Source organism: Polyodon spathula, chromosome 14 (genome assembly GCF_017654505.1).
Source record: "Polyodon spathula isolate WHYD16114869_AA chromosome 14, ASM1765450v1, whole genome shotgun sequence".
NCBI classification, from domain to species: domain Eukaryota; kingdom Metazoa; phylum Chordata; class Actinopteri; order Acipenseriformes; family Polyodontidae; genus Polyodon; species Polyodon spathula.
The window spans coordinates 2682685-2705159 of NC_054547.1; the positions used below are offsets into that span (position 1 = coordinate 2682685).

Consider the following 22475-nt stretch of genomic DNA (forward strand, 5'->3'; position numbering starts at 1 on the left):
TTTTGTAATGTTTGCATTTTTTCCCCACAGGCACACAGTAATGAAACCGTTGGGAGCGTCAGGTGGAAGATAGCAGAGCAGTTAAATTGCCCTGTGGATAATGTCCAGATCTTCGCTAATGATAGCGTGGTAGGTAAATGTGTAAAGTCAACATCTTCTGCCACATGAAAGCTTGATTTTAGTTTTTAGAAGTTAGTTGTTTGGGGGGGGTTAATGATCTTAATTCAGCCGTTGTTAAAATCCTTGACTGCACAGTGATGATAAATCTCCCCTGTACATAACATAAACATAACAGATCAAATCGATGTATTGTGCATGTCATTTTGTCTACATGTGTGTTTGTTTTTCCTTTATCAGTTAACAATGAATAAAGATCAGAAGCTGCTGAACCAGCTGGGGTTCTCGGACGAGCAGGGTCTGACAGTGAAGACCTCCGGGACAGGCACTCCCTCTGGCAGCTCTGCAGACTCCTCCGCCTCTGCCAGCAGCAGCAGCAGCAGCAGCGTGTTCAACTCCGCCTACGCCCTGGAGCAGGTTGGTCTGAACTTTGTGCCTTTGCAGCCGGTTGGTCAGAACTCTGTGCCTTTGCAGCATGTCAGCAGCGGCAGATACAAATTCGTCCATCATAAAATTTGCAAACTCGCGCCGGTCTTGAACTCATTTTCAGTATATGTTATATTGTATTTACTAACGTGAAGAGGTTTTGGGAGAGCGTCACCAGTGATATAATCAAGTTAAAGAGCAGCAGCATTTAATTGTTTTAAGGAAACAATGTCTCTTTTTGACCAATTTGCACTGGGAGAGGAACACCGGCATACTCGCTGTGCTTGCACCAAGTCTCCTCGCTGTTCGTTTGGGGTATATGATGCGGAATATTACATCTAATACACTAATCTACCAATGATGAGAGTTTGCAGAGACGGACGTCATGCAGTGCTCTTCACAACCTGCTGGCTAATTATTTCTTGAATGTAGTTTTACATGTAGGCGATTCTGAACTTGAATATTGTAGCACAAAATGTTTCAGAGAAAAATTTATGCATTTCTACTATTCGCAGTGACAACATAGTAGGGCTGGTTTCACAATCCCTGGTTTTAGTCTTAATCTTGGACTACCTTGCACTAAGGTAACATCAGGTAGTCCTTGATTAGTGCTGATCAGGGTCTGTGAAACCGACTGTCAGTGTGCTGGATTTAAGTGTGTTTCTTTTTGCATTCAGGAGAAGTCTTTGCCTGGTGTGGTGATGGCTCTGGTGTGCAATGTGTTTGAAATGCTGTACCAACTTGCCAACTTAGACGAGCCAAGGTGAGTGCTTTGGGATATTGCAAGGTCTCTTGTATTTTTTATTTTACATCTTAATTTAAGCATTAAATTAAAACTAAAATGTAACCAGTAAATTCATGCTTTTATAATTAGTTTGCCTTTTTTCTCCTGCTAAATGCTTATTTTCATTACATTTTGCACAGGCCACTAAACGGGCCTCTAAATGTGTTTTGTATTTAACTATTGCAGGATAACATTACGAGTTCGAAAACTACTTTTGCTAATTCCCACGGACCCCGAAGTTCAGGATGCCCTTGATAACTTTGTCCCGAAAGAATCAAGCGTATGGAGTCACCAAGTAGGTTGTTAGTATGAATCTTTCCTTTTACATATAACCTTGCTTAATGCTGTGTTTTTTTAACTTTCTTTTTTGCACTCTGTTTAGAAAACCTTGTTTACAGTGGCGTCGGGATCTCAGGCTTCAAAGTCCCCCTCCCTGTCCTCGAAGCAGCAGCACCAGCAAAGTGCCTCCTCCATTCTAGAGAGCCTCTTCCGCTCCTCTGCTCCTGGCATGTCAACCTTCAGAGTGCTCTACAATCTAGAGGTAGTGGCACTAGCATTGTCTCTTGAAAGAACCACCATGTGTTTTATTTAGCAGTGCTGGAAGGGTTTGAAATGTATTCGGTGGCAAGAAGACCATGTTCGTATTAATTCATAAAACAGTATTGATAAAATAGAGTAGAATTCCCACAAATAGAAAACGAGACCTTAATGGGGTCTGAAATAAGCAACACACATTCTGTTAGTGTTCGTGCTGTGGTTGCAGCTGCGTAACCAAGCGTATGTGTGCAAGTGCTTTTACCAAGTCCTACTGCTTTTGTCCGAGTTCTGTAAAGATATTGGAGGACTATGTGTCTCATGTCTTTTAGTAATTTTAAATACATCAAAACATTTTTGATCCCTTATTTAGCAGTGCTGGGAGGGTTTGAAATGTATTCGGTGGCAAGAAGACCATGTTCGTATTAATTCATAAAACAGTATTGATAAAATAGAGTAGAATTCCCGCAAATAGAAAACGAGACCTTAATGGGGTCTGAAATAAGCAACACACATTCTGTTAGTGTTCGTGCTCTGGTTGCAGCTGCGTAACCAAGCGTATGTGTGCAAGTGCTTTTACCAAGTCCTACTGCTTTTGTCCAAGTTCTGTAAAGCTATTGGAGGACTATGTGTCTCATGTCTTTTAGTAATTTTAAATACATCAAAACATTTTTTATCCCTTTTTGCAGGTCCTCAGTTCTAAGTTGATGCCAACGACGGATGATGAAATGGCAAAAACCAGCGTGAAATCTTTCTGTGAGAACTTTCTCAAAGCAGGGGGCTTGAGGTAAGGGTAATATCCTTCAGCACTGTACGTGCATTTGATACCCGCTGCATGTAGAAACCAATCCATGTCTATTGTATTTTTTTTGCTTGCAGTTTAGTGGTGAATGTCATGCAAAGGGACTCTATTCCTTCAGAGGTGGACTATGAAACCAGGCAGGGCGTTTACTCCATTTGCTTGCAGCTTGCAAGGTACTAGAAGTTCAAAACTTTTTTTAAAGTATTAATTGTTTATTATTAACCTCATGCAAAGTCATTATTTTCTTATTTATTTACTTATTTTCATAAGTAATAAGTGCACTCCAGCACTTTGTGACCTGATGTGAAAGGCTAGCAATGACCTCCCCTGTCACCTGGGTTTTGCTGCCTTTTGTGGTTTGCAGACCCAGGCCTTAACCTCTACTCCTATTTCGGGTAGCATGAAAATGCAATTAACGGCATTGAAAAAAGAAAATTGTAAATCTTTTAGCGCTTAGAATTAAAATTCTTCTTAAGTGAACCCTGTATGTACTTTGTGTTTTTACATTGGGGTGCAGGTTCTTATTGGTGGGCCAGGCTATGCCCAGTTCTCTGGACGAGGTGATATCAAAGGACGGCGTGGACGCACTGTCCTCAAGGCCGTTCCGGAATGCCAGCCGACAGAACAGCCGACAGCTGTCCTTCGGCGGGACCCCCGAGAAATCCTCCTACCGGCAGATGTCCGTGTCAGACCGGTCGTCGATCAGGGTGGAGGAGATCATACCGGCTGCAAGAGTAGCCATTCAGGTGAGTGTACTGGTGCCCTGGGCTTCAGGTTTGAGAGTTCCAGCAATGTCACTGATGCTAGTGCTGTAGACATTAAAAAAAAAAAAAAACTTCTAATCAAAACGTTTGTCATTTTAATTGATTTAGTTTCTTGTATTTCTAAAGCTTGCAGCAAGCAAGCTGATGACAAAGCACTAGCCAGGGTGTTAAGTTTGCACCATATTCCTCTAAAATGAAATACAAACTTCTGCTGTGATAGAAGTAGCCTGTTAGAGCTAAGGTGCATCTAGGAACGCCACAATTGACCTTTTATTATTTTAAAGCTTTTAAGCATTAATGTTTTTTGGCTCTTTAGACAAGTCCTAGCATGATGGTGGATATGGCCACCAGTGTATTATTATTATTATTATTATTATTATTATTATTATTATTATTATTATTATATTATTATTATTATTAATAATAATACTGCCCAGAGTTATTTTGACTGAGCTCTACAGAAAAAGTCAATGATGGCTTTACCCTAAACCAGTGTTGAGTTGATTACTGGTTTACCCTCGTGAGTAAGTGTCTCTTGTGTTTTGTTAGACAATGGAAGTGAATGACTTCACCTCGACTGTGGCCTGCTTCATGCGCCTCACCTGGGCAGCAGCGGCTGGGCGCCTTGACTTGGTGGGGAGCAGCCAGCCAATCAGAGAGAGCACCAACTCCCTGTTCCCCCTGGGAGTGCGCAGTCGCCTCAGCAGTACAGGTAAATCCAGGAAGGGCTGTTTTAAACTGTATGAACTTTAAAAGAAGTTTGAGTAAGTCCGCCTGAGCCCTCGAGGATTCCTATCCACAGCATGTAAAGCAAACACAAGGCAGAGGAGGAGTCCTGTTCCCTCTAACAAGGGAAGTACATTTCCAGTGTGCGGCAGGAAAAACAAACAGATCAACCGCAAGACAGAAAAATAACTTGCTTGTTTCATAATGTTATGTGTTATGTTTCATAATGAGGGTAAAATGTTTTTTAAACTGTTGTGTGTTTTTTTTGTTTGTTTTTTTAAAACACCTTTTGAGTGTGGAACTCTTTCTGGGTGGCTGTATTGTGGTAACACATAGATTACAGGGCGTACATATTGTTAATAACTGGGTAACCATCATAGTTTCCTGCTTTCACATGGTAACTGCTGTGGAAATAAGCATGTCATTACATGGAAATGGCTTTTTCAGGTAGTAATTGCAGCTCTGGGAGTGAGGGAGAGCCGACGACCTTGCACGCTGGGATCTGTGTGAAACAGAACTGTGTGTCCATCAAAGACACTGTCATTGCCCGAGAAGCCTTGTCTTTACTGGTTACCTGTCTGCAGCTACGCTGCCAGCAGTTAGGTGAGTTACAGCACTAACCTTTGTCTTGTTACTGCTTATTCTAGGCAGAGCTGTCTGTCCAAAACCTTTTGTCCAGTATAGTACTTCTAAAAGGCATTGATTGACTGAAAGAAGGGAAGAGGGGGATTGAACCTAGTGTTGATAAGGGGTGTGGGTCTTATACAGTACCTTGCTCTTGCAAACATGCATTTACTGTGTCAATTATTTACTGTATACAAACAGTAAAAAGTCCTGTGTTTTGGATGAGTTGTGTTTTAACTAGAAATTCAGTTTGTGGGTGCTGTTTCATTACTTTCTTGTATTAAGCGTTACAATAATGTGTGTTTTTTTTTTTGTTTTTTTTCTTATTTCCAGGTTCCTTTTATAACTTGCCTTGTGTAAGTGATTTCATTATTGATATTCTTCTTGGATCACCCAGTGGAGAGGTAAGTCTGAAATCATCATGTTTTATGGATTGATACTGAATTTAGTTTCTTTTAGTATTTCTAAATGGATGAAGCCAGTAAATGTTAAATAGATCAGATAGATGCAATGGCAGGTAGGCTTTGACAGTGGTGGAAGACTAAGCAAATTATGTGATCATAAAAAGTACTCCTGATGTGTGTATCCAACATGTGCTCTGTGATGTCACTGGGATGGCCCTTGCAGTGGAGATTTTTCAAATCACATTTCTTCCTGGTAATAAATAAATAAACAACCTACTGTAAAATGTGTATTTTGAAGACAACTAATTGAACGCAATTTACTGTAACTGTAGTGTAAAATATCGTATGACCCACCGTTCCACGACAAAAAAATAAACCATCTCGGAGTCCATTTCCAGCGAACCGGATATAGCTGATGTGTACAATTTGTTTACATTTACTGAAATTAGCATTCTGCAAAAAAGGTATTCTGTGTTCTGCATTTTTATTAGCTCTGGTGTGAAAGGCAGTGTCGCAGCGGAATGTCCTTTTATGACAGGACTAATTGCGTCGTGTCTGGTGTGGATAGACCTTAAGAAGGGTCATTTTCTTTGTGTTTTTAAATGTTTTTTGTTTGTGCCCTTTTCGTAGATCCGCAGTGTGGCTTGTGACCAGCTCTACACGCTGAGCCAGACGGATACCTCTGCCTATCCAGACCTGCAAAAACCTAACCTGTTCTTGTTGCGGGTGGTGCTGACTGCGCAGCTGCCCCTGTGGTCACCAACCAGCATCATGAGAGGCATCAACCAGAGGTAAGCTGCAGGAACAGCAATGCTGAGCAGTTTCATAACCTTGCATCAACAGGATAAGCTGTTCTGGAGAGATCAGTTTTACCAGTGTGTAGGGTCTTACTGCTATTAGTTGTTTCACACATTTCATGTCCCAAAAAGATATTCTTGAAGTCTACTCAGCTGCTGTATGTTGAAATAAAAAATTGAAAGTTTTTATTGACGCTGCCATTTTATTTTTTTTCTGTATTAAATGTATTGTCTTTTTTTTTTTTTTTTTTGCAGGCTGTTATCTCAGTGTGCTGAGTACTTTGATTTGAGGTGCCAGTTACTTGATGATTTGACCTGTAAGTGCATGCATTACGTTTTTTTAAATATATTTTCTGTTTAGATGTTGCATTGATTATATTGTTTCCCCCTCCAGCCTCCACACCCTGCTAACCAGTATCTTCTTTTTAGCAATAGAGATGGAGCAGCTACAGATCAGCCCGGCTGCCATGCTGGAAGATGAGATAAACTGGTTAGATAACTTTGAGCCGACGTGGACCGCGGAGCTGGAGACGAGTGAAGCCGATAACATCCTGCAGGCTGGCCATTTACGACTCATCAAAACCCTTTTATCACTGTGTGGAAACGACAAAGAACAGCTGGGTAGGTCACTTTCCAGACTCTGTATTATCAACAGCAGCATAAGTGGTTATAAAAAAAATAGAATAATATTATAGAATAATAAAAATGTAAAAAGCCTTTGCATCTTCATCTGAAACATTGCTGTCTGTGTATTGCCCCTTAGGAAATTAATTGGACGATTTCTGACTGCTGTAATATCTTTACAACATCTCAAAGAAGAAAATAGAATCCTGTGGCATGGCAGTTATTGCAATTGTAGTCTTTTGTATTTTGAATTTGCAACCTTCTAGTTCCAAAGGCTTTTCCAATGAACTCAGGGAGCAACTCACTGGGCAAAGCTGTTGCAGTTCCCATGTGTGCACCTGTTCATTTATATGGTTTAATCCAGAGCCTGTGAAACCAGACTTGGTTAGGATTGCGCTCTGCGCTAATATTCACATGCATTTGTTTCCTCTTGCAGGTCCTTCTCTGATCCAGCAGCTGTTGGATGACTTCCTTTTCCGTGCCTCTCGAATTATATTGAACAGCAACAACCCCACGGGCAGCTCGTCTATCAGCCAGCAAGACTTCCACCCCAAGTGAGAAAGTGGACTTTCTCATGTTTTTATTTTGCTTTTCATCAATCTGCGTGAATTAAACATAGGACAAACTTATCGAACCAGATATACATAACGTTCTAGACGTACTTCAAAAAGCAAACCAGTTAATATGCAGTGTTTTTATCTTGTCAAGTTCTTTCTGGTAGAGTACATGGAACAGGAGTAGCCAAAGTTGGCTTTTCCACTCCTAGTGTTTGCTCCAACCCTCTTTTAAATTTTTTAATTGAACCAATTAAACCTCCATCCAGACCCTGAAGTAGATCATTTTACCTGTTAAACCTGGAATGAAATGGGCCTCCAGGACCGTCACTGGATACCCCTGGCATAGAAGGCAGACAAGTGTTTTGTGTTGCGTTGTTTTTTCAAAGACACCAAGGCATTTGAATGTGATAGCATGCCACACTGAGACTTAAGACGGACGATTCTGTCTCTGCCTCTGTCCAGGTGCAGCACGGTGAGCAGTCGCCTGGCTGCCTACGAGGTGCTGGTGATGCTGGCGGACAGCTCCCTCTGCAATCTGCAGCTCATCACCACAGAGCTGCTGTCCATGCATCACCAGGCAGACCCTGCGCTCACCAAGGAGTTTGATGTGAGTACACACCTGACGAGGGGCACAGGCCAGCTAAAAATCACTACCAGGATCCGGGAACAAATAAGATTTACTTCTGCCATGCACCATTTTTTTTTTTTCTTTTCTCCCAGGAAGCAGACTTGTTAATTTTATTGTGGTTTTTTTAGGAAGCTGGTTATATTGTTGATGTGGTTCTCCAATGTATGTAGATTCAAACTTGTTTTAAAGCCACATGCATAAAAGGACCACCTATTCTATTGTGGCCTCTCTGCTGTTATTATATTGCTTATGTTAAATCATCTGTTCATAAAGACCATTTTTACATCTCTCTAGCTGTCGCTGTTAGCCTGTTTCGGGAAACATTTGTTAATGTTAGACACATTCTCATGTGGGTTGTGATGGTATTTTGGCAGCAGTTAATGTCTTTTTTTAAAAATAAATATAAATATAGACAATTTGTATTACACTTCACCCACCACACGACCTGCCCTTTTTATTGATATCTTTGGTGTTTTGTGTTTTCTTTAGTACCTGCCTCCTGTGGATAGTCGCTCCAGCTCTGGTTTTGTTGGACTGAAGAACGGTGGAGCCACCTGCTACATGAATGCAGTGTTTCAGCAGCTCTACATGCAGCCAGGACTTGCAGAGGTAAGGGTAATGTACCATGTAATGGGCAAGTCTCACAGACTGGGACTGCCTGCCTGCTTGCCTTGGGCATTGAGGTAGTTAGAGATTACTGTTTATTCCTTAGCTTTAGTCCTGGCAGTTGATTGGAAGGCCTAAATAAGGTTTGCCTTGAGGGCGAGTCAAGATTCTAAAGTCCCATGAACATTGAGGGCATTTACCGTAGGATAATGACCATTCTACTCTGACCCTTGATTGGTTGAGACCATATGTGAGGTATACAATCTGCTATAGACAACATGGCTTTTTTATGCTCTGTTAAAAAAAAAAAAAACTTTTCAGGTTTGCAGGTTCTAAGGGTAGATTGTAGTTACTTGTATTGTACTAGTCAACCACCAAGTGGTGACAAGTATTATTTATTCTTGTTAAATGTCAGCTTTCTTTGTAAAATGACAGTGTGCATGATTTTGATAACTGTACTCCCCCCCACCCCCTCCTCAGGCCTTCCTGACGATTGAGGAGGAAACAGAGAATCCGGAGGAAAGCGTGTTTTACCAGGTGCAGTCTTTGTTTGGGCACCTGATGGAGAGCAAGCTGCAGTACTACGTGCCTGAGAACTTCTGGAAGGTACCCCACCACCACCACCACCTTGACTTACAATCTCCAGTGAAGCCCAAAAAACACATGTGCATTACAGATGTGCATTACAAATACCCTAATAATCAGCTGTGTCATTTAAATATTTTATTATAGATGAAGAAGTTGTAAAAAAATGTGTCTTGTATTATTATTTCAAAATAGGTGTGCAGGTTTTGTATTAGTATTGGGTGTCTTCTGTTGTGATTTGATTGATTTTGATTCTGCTCAGATCTTTAAGATGTGGAATAAGGAGCTGTTTGTAAGGGAACAGCAGGATGCCTATGAATTCTTCACCAGCCTTGTGGATCAGCTGGATGAACACTTAAAGGTATGAGCCGCTATTTCTTCAATACTAAACAGTATTGATTGGTGTAATTTTGCCACTTAGCTGTTTATCGGTCGTGCTTATCCACTGTATTGCTTTAAAGGCTGACGTTAATGTCTCAGGGTGAACTGCATATTTATCACATTATAAGGAGACAATGCCTCCCAACATAGTATTGAGAAATCCCAGTAAATGTTTGTGGCTTGAAAATTAATAGACTTAAAAAGCGTTCAAAATGCTCTGGTGCTTGTGGCCTTTACTCATGTAAATTAAAACATAAAGGTGATTCTGTGAAGGTTGTGTTTTTTTTTTATATTAGAAAATTAATCGGGAACAGATTTTCAAGAACACTTTCCAAGGCATTTTCTCAGATCAGAAGATATGTAAAGACTGTCCACACAGGTAAGAGCTGCTTGCGAAACAGGTCTATCGATTGGAGAGGTATTATAAAATGTAACACGTGATTTCATGCTGTATTTTATGCTTAGTGCTGTAGGTTTCAATCCGTGCTCTATCATTTAGAAAAGTGAATCCAAATCAAAAATAATAAGCGCTGCCATTTTTATTTTTCTCAGATAACTAAACTTACATTATTGATTTATTGGACTTGGAGTTGGAATTATTATTTTTTTCTTTATAATACATTTTAAAGATATGTATATGGATTGCATTTGCTCATCTGCTGTAGCTTGATGTAGTTTGTGTTCTGCAGATATGAACGTGAAGAAACCTTCATGGCTCTGAATTTAGGAGTGACCTCATGCCAGAGTCTAGAGATCTCCTTAGATCAGTTTGTGCGAGGTGAAGTGCTTGAGGGAAGCAACGCCTACTACTGTGAAAAGTGCAAAGAAAAGGTAAAGTTCTTCCACCTAAGGGCTTGAGTCGGCGAGGGTGTCCTCAGTTCACCACGCACATGTGACCCCTGTAGTTTTTGTAAATCTATGTCTGTGTTTAACTAGTACATGCTGTTATTTCAGATGTGCTGTTGAAGGTCACTGTAGATGATGTAGAGTCGGGCAAAGCACCACCCTTGCTCTTGCAGTGTTTAATGGGTTGTGCTCAGTATCCTTGTGCAGTGATGAGAACTTTTAACGATAACTGCTCCTCTGAATTAAAATGAATCCCTTCTGTGTTTCAGCGTACAACAGTAAAACGCACCTGCATCAAGTCTCTGCCCAGTGTCCTGGTTATTCATTTAATGAGGTTTGGCTTTGACTGGGAGAGTGGCCGATCCATTAAATATGATGAACAGATTAAGGTAAGTAACCATTCCTAAGCCAGATCATTTATTTATATAAGATATATATATAGATATCTATATATATATATATATAATATATATATATATATATATTATATATATATGACACACATAGACAGAGTAGAGAGAGATCTCTATATATATATATTAATATATATATATATATATATATATATATATCTCTATAATTCCAATTATTCAATTAATGTTATGTACAATATGAAATTACTTACAGTAATTCATTAACGTAATACTTGTATGTTAATACAAATAATACAACTCCTCAAAGCATCCTTTAATGTGTTGTTTGTGGTGTTTCCAGTTCCCCTGGGTGCTCAACATGGAACCCTACACTGTTTCTGGAATGGCCCGGCAGGATTCCACTTCAGAACACGGGGAAAACGGCCGCGGTGGGGAGCAGGGTGGCTCCCCACGGAAGAAAGTCACCATATCTGAAAACTATGAGCTCGTCGGGGTGGTGGTGCACAGCGGTCAGGCGCACGCTGGGCATTACTACTCGTTCATTAAGGATAGGCGGTGAGTGGGATTCACTCACAATCCACAGTCCTTGTTCAATACATTGGATTGGAATTGCCTGCCGCTGTCCCCTGGGACACCGCTGAAAAACAAGCTCAGGGGGTTTCCCAGGTTGTCAGTCATTAGGAAAAATAATTATTATAATAAGTGAATGTATCAGATCATCTCCTCTTGTGTACAGATAAGTCTTCTTAAGCAAAGCACATATGGCACAATTTTGAAGGTTTCAGAGCATCCTGGCCTACCTGTACTGTTAACTCACCAGGCCTTTCTTGTCTAATGCCGGCTCTGTGGGCTGTCTTGCCATTCTTCTAATGCAAAGCCAGCTCTTATTGCTGGACATCTGTCAACGATCCCTTGTGCATTCATGCCGTGTTGCTGTGCTGTTACAGGAGGTTTACTTTCCTCTTAATCTCTCACTGAGTGCTTTTTTACTTTTCTCAGTCATGCCCACAATTTAAAAGAGCTGCCTGTTCAGACAGCCACGTGGTGATAATTTACTGGTCAGTGTCACATTACAATTAAATGGAGCTGAATTAATGCAAGCAAGGTTACGCTGTAAATCTATTGTAAACTTTTGAATAAATACATGTGAAGGGCTCTGATGAAACATTAAATATAAGCCACTTGGAGAGAATCTGCGAAATAATGAAAATGTGCATGTTTTTGTAATCCTCCAGGGGAAGTGCCAAAGGGAAGTGGTACAAATTCAATGATGATGTGGTGGAAGAGTTTGACATGAATGACGAGACTTTGGAATACGAATGTTTTGGAGGGGAGTATCGACCCAAAGTTTACGATCAATGTAAGTACTGGAAACGATTTCAATTTCACCAAGAATTACCTTTTTTCAAATACAAATAAAACGGAAGCAGAAATCCTTGTGTGTCTTATAGAGGAGCTTGCCTGTCTGAACAGATGCTGTGTTGAGTCTTGTGTAGCTGCCTCCAGTAATCTGTCCTGCATGTGCTCCACAAATATCAAACACTGCAAGGGTCTGGAGCAAACCCAGCCACATGTAGTTTGTAGCTACATACTGTATTTTGACCTTTTTATAAGCACCATGCATTCACATTTTATCATCTTGCTGTCTAATAGTTCTCCTCCTACTTAGCTGTTTGCCTTTTTTTTTTTTTTAATACATACATATATAAAGCTAACCCTTACCCCGATGTGCGGAGACGATACTGGAACGCCTACATGCTGTTCTACCAGAGAATTTCAGACCAGAACTCTCCGGTTCTACCAAAGAAAAGCCGCGTCAGCGTGATGCGGCAAGAGGCAGAGGATCTTACGCTGTGAGTACAAGCTTCCCCTGTGTGCATCTCCTGGGTCTGGCCCTGTGAATACAAGCTTCCCCTGTGTGCATCTCCTGGGTCTGACCCTGTGAATACAAGCTTCCCCTGTGTGCATCTCCTGGGTCTGACCCTGTGAATACAAGCTTCCCCTGTGTGCATCTCCTGGGTCTGACCCTGTGAATACAAGCTTCCCCTGTGTGCATCTCCTGGGTCTGGCCCTGTGAATACAGGCTTCCCCTGTGTGCATCTCCTGGGTCTGGCCCTGTGAGTACAAGCTTCCCCTGTGTGCATCTCCTGGGTCTGGCCCTGTGAATACAAGCTTCTGCTGTGAGCATCTCCTGGGTCTGGCCCTGTGAGTACAAGCTTCCCCTGTGTGCATCTCCTGGGTCTGGCCCTGTGAGTACAAGCTTCCCCTGTGTGCATCTCCTGGGTCTGACCTGTGTGTATCTGTCTCTGTAGGTCAGCACCGTCTTCCCCTGAGGTCTCTCCTCAGTCGTCCCCTCGTCCTCCAAGAGCCAATAATGACCGCCTCTCCCTGCTGACCAAGCTGGTGAGAAAAGGGGAGAAAAAGGGGCTGTTCGTGGAGAAAATGCCAGTAAGAATATACCAGGTAGGATTTCACTCACTTTATAATGAGCATAAGCAGCAATAAAATACACGTCCTCTAAATAGTGGTAAACACATTATTAGTTAGTGTGTTAATAAACCACAAGAGATTAAAACAGAAAAAAAGCAAGCCTGAAAAGTGTTACAAGCATTTCCGCCAGCCAGCAGAGATCCTGCTGTGCGTTCCTGGACACTATTCATGCACGTGCATGTCTCTAAGCTGAAGCACAAGTTCAGTGTTTCTGGGAGGTTATTCCCACCACAAGTCTATTAGTACAAGAGAAGGTGCTTATAGCATGTGGAAAACATGGCATTTGAACTCCAGTTGTATCCTAACATAGTTTTGTTGTTTTCCCGGACAGATGGTAAGAGATGAGAACCTCAAGTTCATGAAGAACAGAGATGTGTATAACAGCGACTACTTCAATTTCACATTGTCTCTGGCTTCTGTCAATGCAGTAAGTTTTTGAACTTTCAGCTTGGCTCCTGGGGCGGCAGCTACCTCTTTGGCAGAAAAATAGTGACGGTTTACATGTTGGATAAAATCCTGCTTTTGCCTGAATAAAAATATTCAGAAACTCGCTTGTAAAAGTGCAAATTACTTTTTGGTACAGTGTTAGTCTCATTGGAAAGTGCAACTTCTCATAATTTAAAGTTCAGTTCATTTATTTGAATAGCCAGTATTTCATCACTTTGTTCTTGCAGACTAAGTTAAAACATCCAGCATACCAGGCAATGGCAAAGGTGAGCCTGCAGCTAGCTATCCAGTTCCTCTTCCACACCTATCTGCGCACCAAGAAGAAACTCAGGTACGTCCAAGAGGGGATATAAAGAAGTACCATGCATAGATGCTTGAAAGTATGAAACGTTTGTAAACAGCTCATACAAGGTAGTAAATAGTTTCCAACTTGGTAATTAGACATGCTAATGGCATTGCATTCTACATTTTAAATAGGTTGGTAGTGCATGTCATGCACACAGAAAAGGTAGCGAAATCTTTCCTTGATTCCATTGATATTTAACGTAGCCACAGTTAAGTAATTCATCTTCTTGTTTATACTCTGAATATTGTGGAGAACAAATGGAACAGCTTTTCAGCATTGTATGGATCTAACTATTCAGTTTTCTGCTGCTATTACTCTTTCACTTGTTGTTGTTTGCTTATATTTTCCCTAGTGTTTGTCATCATTACATACATGCTTCTCCTAGGACTGGTCTTGGAAAGCAAAGCTAACTGAACCCTGTAGTGCAGGTTGAATATTCACTCTGTGATCCTTCATGTTCTACAGGGTAGACACTGAAGAATGGATTGCAACTATCGAGGTTCTGCTTTCCAAAAGCAGTGAAGGCTGTCGGTGGTTGATTGAATACCTGGTGGGTTCTGAAGGACGGGAGCTTATCAAGTAAGCATGACAGCAGTGTGTGTGTGTGGAGGGTAAGGGGAAAGTATAATAGCAATATTGGAGATATGGAGCTTGTTGGGTGTAGTTTTAGGGTTGATGAATTTATGGTTAGCCTGATTAAATTAATTGACGACTTTGGTTTTTTTTGGGGGGGTGGGGGGGTAATGTTGATTTTTGCATGGAAAAGTTGTTATTAACTTCACCGATCTCAACATTAATGTTGTAGAGCTATTATAAATCGAGGACACTTCCTTAAAACAATCATGTATTAAACTGAATTCTATTAAAGAAAGTTTCTGATGCCTTTATTTCCCAGTTATTTGTATTCCCCCTATATATCCAATCGAGATGTTTCTTATTTACTAATACCCCTGGTAAATCACACTGATTTACATGATCGATGGTCTGCTGTCATTGTTGCAGACTTTGGCCTGGTACCACTGTTTTCCTTGAGTGCTGAACGCTGCACTCCTTAGAGGAAGGACAATTGTGTGCATGTCAGATCTCTACAGCCGTGTGTTTATTTTGGGTTAGAGTAATGGTAACTGTTTCTGCTACTGCCTGCGCGGGAATGTAAATATTTAGAGGCGGAGGAAGCATTGAAGGAAAAAGTTGGCCCTGAGGCTCCTGTTGTGCAGTTGCTGTTTAAGACTTGATTGGTCATTCCAGTCGAACGTTGGACATGGCCTGATGCTTTTCCAGCCCAAAGTCAAGTGAAGGCCAGTGGGAGTGGGAAAGGGAAACTCGGACGAGCCAAGACCAATCCAAGATAGATACCCCTTGACATGCAGCGGGCTGCGTGCTCTAGTTTCCTACAGCTGATGGGCTAACTCGTAGGCATCTTTGTTCTAGGTGCATAAAGGATTTCATAAATCAGAGGGATTACATGACCTCTGGTAAGTGCCTGGGGACTTTTGACAGCATCGCAATTTGCTAAAGGAGCAGCTATAAAAAATTTTAAAAAATCAAAAATTGTTATCACCGAGCCTGTAGAAATCAAACCAAAGTCAAACCATGATCTTGCGTTTTCTGAATTAGGAATGTCATTGATGAAAATGTTGATCGTAGATTATAACGTAAAATGTATAAGAAGCCAAGTCACATGGACTGCTTCTTTTGATAATTTGTTCCCATGATCTTCAAAATGTGCAAGTATCAGTTGTGGGTGATTTTTATTTTTTATTTTTTTTACCCCCCCCCCCCTCAATTTGTTTTGTTCATGTGAGCTTTAAGGCATGTGAGATTTAAAGCTTGTGTTTTGAACATATCTGTGGATTTTTAAAACTCAGAATTGGCCTTTAGCAGCCCTTGAGATGAGATAAATATAATAAGTTATGTGTCAGTCTCTAGTTATTGAGAGTGATTTGTTGCATCCAAAACCACTTTTACCTCAATGGGATTTTGAATGTAACACATTCTTTAGTTATGGGTATGTTCTGTCCTAGTGTTCCAGTATTCTAAATATTCTGAATTGGTTTTGAGTGTTCCTTGTTCTATATTGGGGAAACATTGAAAATCATGCTTTTTCTGTTTTTAACAACTAATTTGCCTCTGTTCTTTCACAGGATTTGCCTTCTGGAAAGCTGTATAAGGGAGGTCCGAATCGTTGTAGCCACTGTCTTAGAGAAGACATTGGAGAGTGCCTTACATTATCAAGACAAGGTCAGATATTGCTACTTGAACTGGTTTCAGGTAGAGCTTGTTTACCACAACTGTACTACTGTACAGGACTAGAACATTCAGCACATGACTCCCAGAACACACTGACACATGTGCTTCAAGAAGCACTCTGGATGCTGACTTCAAGTCCTCATGTTTTAAAATGTAGGCTATTCAAATAAATAGATTTATATTTGTGCCATGCCCCAACCCCATCTACCCCACGCTACAACCCACCCCACCCCACCCCATTAAACGTATAAAATGAAGCTATTGTCGTTCCACATATGCTTTGCCATTTTGAATGATTTTTTTTGTTTAGCTACTCAAGTATAGAGCAATACCAAGCTGATTGTCTGAGTACTGACACTGTTGTATTTCCTGTGTGCATCAAGGGTCTTGATCAGTTGCTGGAGGTTCTGCTTTTACTACTGGATAAGGATGTCCCAGAAAACTGTAAAAACTGTTCCCAATACTTCTATCTGTTCAGCAACTTTGTACAGAGGGTAAGACATCTTGTCAGTCAAATGGATCTTAATGACATTTTAACAGCAACTGTACAATTTGTTTGGTGATAGTTATATATTTTGTTTGTTTATGGCGTTAAACCCTTTTCAAACTCTGTATTAAATCATACGCACCCCTCTTTGTTAGTGCAAGAGATGTTTGCATTTAGCCTAGGCTGTACATTGTGACTGATCAGAGATTGCATAGTTGTTCAAAACTTGCATGCTCATTTTAGTGTGAATATAGTGCAAAATCGTCAAGCTGTTAATGCTTTTTGTATTTATTGTTTACAGGGTCACAAGTCGTGTCAGCTGCTTCTACAGCATTCTGCTTACAGGCGAATGTTAATCTTCCTACTAGGGCCCAGCAGGCAAAATAACCAGGTAGGTAGGAAACCACCTGAAACCCATCACTGCACACCGGTGGCTGCTCCTGCATGGGGTCAGCAGTCCTTTGGTAGAGGCAGGTCTGCAGTCAGATCAAGATGTTATGACCCCCAAAATGTTTTTGTTTCTCTCTAGTATGCATTGTCTTTATGCCTCATGCATAGAGATGTGTCCTTGAGTTCACAAGAGAACTGGTGGAGAACTGCATAATGCACTTAAGCAAATTTAAAATGATAAAGTTATCTCCTTCAATCTCCAGAACCGTCGGTGGAGCTCCGCTCAGGCCCGCGAGTTCCTGCACCTCCACAATACTCTGGCACTCATGGTGCTGCACACAGATGCCTCTGGTCAAAGGACTGTAGGTAAGTTTGCACTGATCAGTTGGCTGAGTTGTATCGGATACAGTTGAAAGTAAAACTATATCCTTTTTAGCCCAAGCGAGAAGCAGCAGTTCAGATCATGAAGGAGGCTCAGATGTTGATATGACTTGAGGGGAGTCCTTGATAACCCACAATTTAATTTGCTTAAGTTAATCTGACTTTCTGTGCTATTGTCAACCCACAACAATTTTTGTGGGTTATCGCAGATTTTCTCACAATATTTTCTCTCCTATAATTTTTCAGAAAGTGGTTTTTGATGGTAATATTAAACAAAATCATGTGAACCTGAAATTGTCGGGTATCATTTTTTCCAGGACATCCCTCAGTTGCTTGTCTGTTACAAAGGGTTGATTTCTCATATTTGGAGATACTTTTTTTATCCCCCTCTTTTATATGTGTTTCAGCTCCTGGTCAATACAAGCAGAGCCCTCCTGTCAGCATCTCCATGCCTGGTCCTCTCCTCGCTCTGCATGGTGATATAGAGGCCCTGCTCTTCAAACCAGAGGGACAACCCTACTTACTGGAGGTAAAGACACACTTGTAGATATTAACTAGTAGAATGATAGTGAATTGCAAGTACAGCGCTCCCTGTTGACTTCATGTACATTTTCTTTACCAGTATTTTAACCTTCAGGTAATTTATATAACAATAATGCTAGCAGTAATGGTGATGGTAATGCCAGCAGTAATGGTGATGGTAATGTCAGCAGTGATGGTAATGTCAGCAGTAATGGTGATGGTAATGCCAGCAGTAATGGTGATGATAATGCCAGCAGTAATGGTTATGGTAATGCCAGCAGTAATGGTGATGGTAATACCAGCAGTAATGATGATGGTAATGCCAGCAGTAATGATGATGGTAATGCTAGCAGTAATGGTGATGGTAATGTCAGCAGTAATGGTGATGGTAATACCAGCAGTAATGATGATGGTAATGCCAGCAGTAATGATGATGGTAATGCTAGCAGTAATGGTGATGGTAATGTCAGCAGTAATGGTGATGGTAATACCAGCAGTAATGATGATGGTAATGCCAGCAGTAATGATGATGGTAATGTCAGCAGTAATGGTGATGGTAATGCCAGCAGTAATGGTGATGGTAATGCCAGCAGTAATGGTGATGGTAATGCCAGCAGTAATGGTGATGGTAATGCCAGCAGTAATGGTGATGGTAATGCCAGCAGTAATGGTGATGGTAATGCCAGCAGTAATGGTGATGGTAATGCCAGCAGTAATGGTGATGGTAATGCCAGCAGTAATGGTGATGGTAATGCCAGCAGTAATGGTGATGGTAATGCCAGCAGTAATGATGGTGATGGATATAATTTCTCTCTCCCAAGGTGATGTTTGCAATGCGAGAGCTGTCCGGGCCTCTCTCCTTTCTCTTGGAGATGATCACATCCTGCTGTTTCTGTAATGAGCCCTTTTCCCTGGGTGTGCTGCAGCTGCTCAAGGTATCTTGCTTAACATTCAGTGAAAAACTTCAGTAGCTAGTGCCTTAATAGTTTTGGTTTTGGCTTTCCTGTTTTTAATTTGAGTACATCAGAGGTAGGCAGCTCTGGCCATTCCTGATCACATTTTATGTTCCATCCATGTTCTTAATTGTTTAATAGAACCAATTAAACATCTACGCAGGTGCTGAAGCCATTGAATACTTCATGATTCCTATTAACGCCCGTGTGTGTGTGTCTTTCTCTCATGTTTTGCTTGCATAGCATCAATTGGAAACTGCGCCCCCTCATGAGCTAAAGAACATTTTCCAGCTGCTGCTTGAAATCTTGGTGAGTTGAAACATTTTATAAGTACATTTATGTTTACTATGCATAGATACAAAGTACATAGAGGATCCAAGTTAATGTGTTTATTATGATTGGTTTTAAAGAAATTATGCACTAGTGAAATATAATTAATCAAGTGTGGAAACAGTCTTTCATTGAGCATTCAAAGCGAAGGCTGTGGCGTTGTGGTGTGTTTCTAATCCAACATGTGTTGCATTAGTCTCTTAAACTGGTTGTTTAAAATACTTTACAGGCTGTTGAGGATCCGCTGCAGACTCAGCGATTGAAGTATGCCTTTGAGTCTGAAAAAGGATTGCTAGGTGGGTCCAATTGCTGCAGTCTTTAACAGCCATCATTTAACAAAATGCACTTGTGATGCTATAACACTTAATTGGCTTGTTTCACAGACCCTGATTAACACTATTGTTGGAGGGCATAATGTTACCTATGGAAGGTAGTCCATTATTAGGGCTGATCAGGGTCTGTGAAAGCAGGTGAATTAATAGTATGGAAATCGGAGACGCGTAAACAGAAAAATGCATCTGCAGAACTTCCTATCACATGTTCACTTGCATCTTAGTTTGTATTCAGGCAGAAAAGCACAAGATGTTTGCAAATATTAAGTAGTTTTAATTTTCTTGTCTGTTTTCTATGTATTTTTTTGTCTGCAGCCTTAATGCACCAGAGTAACAATGTGGACAGCAGCCGCTGCTACCAGTGTGTGAAATTCCTGGTTACTCTCGCCCAAAAGTAAGTTCAAGTACATTGTTAGTGAACGCAATAATGTTCTCATTATGAGTCAGGTTTTAGAAGTTAAAGGTTATTATTAAGAGTTAAAATGGTAAATTGCTGGTAGTACTGTAGGGTTGTTTTAACCCTTTAGTGCCCTGGGTATGTTCCCATACCTGTTTAATGCCCGTTTTCACAATGTCAGTTTATTACACTGGGCAGCAAAGGGTTAAAAGTAGCTTGACGAGTTCATGGAAACGGTGAAGAGCATCTCTTTTAATTATGTGCTGTAGAGCTATGATACTGATGGCAACAGGAGACAACGGAGGGGAAGATCGTATGGCTAAAACCTTGCAGGCAGTATTTTAATCATTTACAATAAGGAGCCCTTGACATGTTCATGTTTTTTACAGTCAATTCACTAAAGACTGAATACCGGTGTTATGCAGAAATAACATATACCAAACAGCCCTCGTTTAGATGCTAGCATCTTTAATATTACTGTAGATCTGGAACAGACTTTAAACAGTTCCTGTGTAGTCCTACCTGTCTGTTCCATACTTGCCGGTAATTGTTTTGTGTTTTTTTTGTTTGTTTTTAATATTTTCTCAGATGCTCCCCTGCTAAGGATTACTTCAAGGAGAACTCAAACCACTGGAGCTGGGCTGTCCAGTGGCTGCAAAAGAAGGTAATGTAGAAAAGTCTAATTCTGCTGAAACACTATACTTCCACTAGAGTTGAGAGTGTTTTTAAAAAAAAAAAAAAAAAAAAAAAAAAAGTGTGTGTGTGTGTGTGTATTATATATATATATATATATATATATATATATATATATATATATATATATATATACACACACACACACACACACACACACACAGAGCTCTGGAAAAAATTGAGACCACTGCAAAATTATCAGTTTCTCTGGTTTTACTATTTATAGGTATGTGTTTGGGTAAAATGAACATTTTTGTTTTATTCTATAAACTACTGACAACATTTCTCCCAAATTCCAAATAAAAATATTGTCATTTAGAGCATTTATTTGTAGAAAATGACAACTGGTCAAAACAACAAAAAAGATGCAGTGTTGTCAGACCTCGAATAATGCAAAGAAAATAAGTTCAGATTCATTTTTAAACAACACAATACTAATGTTTTAATTTAGGAAGAGTTCAGAAATCAATATTTGGTGGAATAACCCTGATTTTCAATCACAGCTTTCATGCGTCTTGGCATGCTCTCCACCAGTCTTTCACATTGATGTTGGGTGACTTTATGCCACTCCTGGCGCAAAAATTCAAGCAGCTCGGCTTTGTTTGATGGCTTGTGACCATCCATCTTCCTCTTGATCACATTCCAGAGGTTTTCAATGGGGTTCAGGTCTGGAGATTGGGCTGGCCATGACAGGGTCTTGATCTGGTGGTCCTCCATCCACACCTTGATTGGCCTGGCTGTGTGGCATGGAGCATTGTCCTGCTGGAAAAACCAATCCTCAGAGTTGGGGAACATTGTCAGAGCAGAAGGAAGCAAGTTTTCTTCCAGGACAACCTTGTGCTTGGCTTGATTCATGCATCCTTCACAAAGACAAATCTGCCCGATTCCAGCCTTGCTGAAGCACCCCCAGATGAGTCCAGTTTTCAGCTTTGCCCAACACCTGGTCGTCTAATGGTTAGACGGAGACCTGGAGAGGCCTACAAGCCACAGTGTCTCGCACCCACTGTGAAATGTGGTGGAGGATCAGTGATGATCTGGGTGTGCTTCAGCAAGGCTGGAATTGGGCAGCTTTGGCAAGAATCAATTTGGGAGAAATGTTGTCAGTAGTTTATAGATAAAACAAAAATGTTTATTTTACCCAAACACATACCTATAAATAGTAAAACCAGAGAAACTGATAATTTTGCAGTGGTCTCAATTTTTTCCAGAGCGCTGTGTGTGTGTGTGTGTGTGTGTGTGTGATATATCTATCTCTATCTCTGGATCATTCTTTTATTGCAGATGTCAGAACACTACTGGACGCCTCAGAGTAATGTTTCAAATGAGACGTCCACTGCTAAAACTTTCCAGCGCACTATTTCAGCACAGGTATTGTATTTCTCTCATAAAAATGCAATTAAAATGCTGTAACTCGCCAAGAGAGTGTGTTGTTTAATTTAACATGAAGGTTTAGAACGTACCTGTGTGGCACCATAAGTATAAGCTTTTTACTACCAAGAGGTACCAGGAGATTTAGAAAATACGGGGTCTGAGTGAGGACAAATGGACAAAGCATTTGTTGTTTCTATAATTCGTGTCAGCACTGTGTGTGAAACTGTGTATTTGTGTGTGTTCCGTCCTTAGGACACTCTGGCCTATGCTACAGCACTTCTGAATGAGAAGGAACAGTCTGGGAGCAGCAATGGGTCAGAGGAGAGCCCAGCGAATGACAATTCAGACAGAAGCCTAAGACAGGTACAGGTTAATGAACATTTTCACCGATAGGATGGCTGTCCTACAGTTGCTGTGCTGCTGTTTCAGTTTTTTTGTGTGGTAGAAGGTGAGAGACAAAGAAATAACTAGAGTCCGGCACTTTACAGGCTCTGTCTTTTCAGTCCT

The 22475-nt window shown here is 40.8% G+C and overlaps 1 protein-coding gene across 4 annotated transcripts in view; it reads left to right on the top strand.

Moving 5' to 3' along the window:
* Positions 1-22475, top strand: part of usp24 (ubiquitin specific peptidase 24) — a 43144-nt gene that overhangs the window by 20067 nt on the left and 602 nt on the right. For 3 of the 4 annotated variants that reach the window (XM_041269713.1, XM_041269714.1, XM_041269716.1), the window contains 41 exons: positions 31-129; positions 358-534; positions 1221-1306; positions 1514-1622; positions 1710-1868; positions 2551-2648; positions 2741-2836; positions 3181-3409; positions 3977-4139; positions 4601-4756; positions 5111-5181; positions 5812-5972; positions 6234-6295; positions 6408-6599; positions 7039-7156; positions 7622-7766; positions 8277-8396; positions 8874-8999; positions 9241-9339; positions 9656-9738; positions 10049-10190; positions 10475-10594; positions 10920-11134; positions 11815-11939; positions 12291-12432; positions 12892-13042; positions 13401-13496; positions 13744-13847; positions 14328-14441; positions 16007-16103; positions 16496-16606; positions 16901-16990; positions 17253-17355; positions 17778-17899; positions 18714-18827; positions 19089-19154; positions 19405-19471; positions 19823-19901; positions 20493-20568; positions 21879-21965; positions 22221-22331. In XM_041269713.1, the coding sequence (XP_041125647.1) occupies positions 31-129; positions 358-534; positions 1221-1306; positions 1514-1622; positions 1710-1868; positions 2551-2648; positions 2741-2836; positions 3181-3409; positions 3977-4139; positions 4601-4756; positions 5111-5181; positions 5812-5972; positions 6234-6295; positions 6408-6599; positions 7039-7156; positions 7622-7766; positions 8277-8396; positions 8874-8999; positions 9241-9339; positions 9656-9738; positions 10049-10190; positions 10475-10594; positions 10920-11134; positions 11815-11939; positions 12291-12432; positions 12892-13042; positions 13401-13496; positions 13744-13847; positions 14328-14441; positions 16007-16103; positions 16496-16606; positions 16901-16990; positions 17253-17355; positions 17778-17899; positions 18714-18827; positions 19089-19154; positions 19405-19471; positions 19823-19901; positions 20493-20568; positions 21879-21965; positions 22221-22331 (4881 nt within the window). The remainder of the gene's footprint in view (positions 1-30; positions 130-357; positions 535-1220; positions 1307-1513; positions 1623-1709; positions 1869-2550; positions 2649-2740; positions 2837-3180; positions 3410-3976; positions 4140-4600; positions 4757-5110; positions 5182-5811; positions 5973-6233; positions 6296-6407; positions 6600-7038; positions 7157-7621; positions 7767-8276; positions 8397-8873; positions 9000-9240; positions 9340-9655; positions 9739-10048; positions 10191-10474; positions 10595-10919; positions 11135-11814; positions 11940-12290; positions 12433-12891; positions 13043-13400; positions 13497-13743; positions 13848-14327; positions 14442-16006; positions 16104-16495; positions 16607-16900; positions 16991-17252; positions 17356-17777; positions 17900-18713; positions 18828-19088; positions 19155-19404; positions 19472-19822; positions 19902-20492; positions 20569-21878; positions 21966-22220; positions 22332-22475) is intronic. The other variant, XM_041269715.1, reaches the window with a different exon arrangement.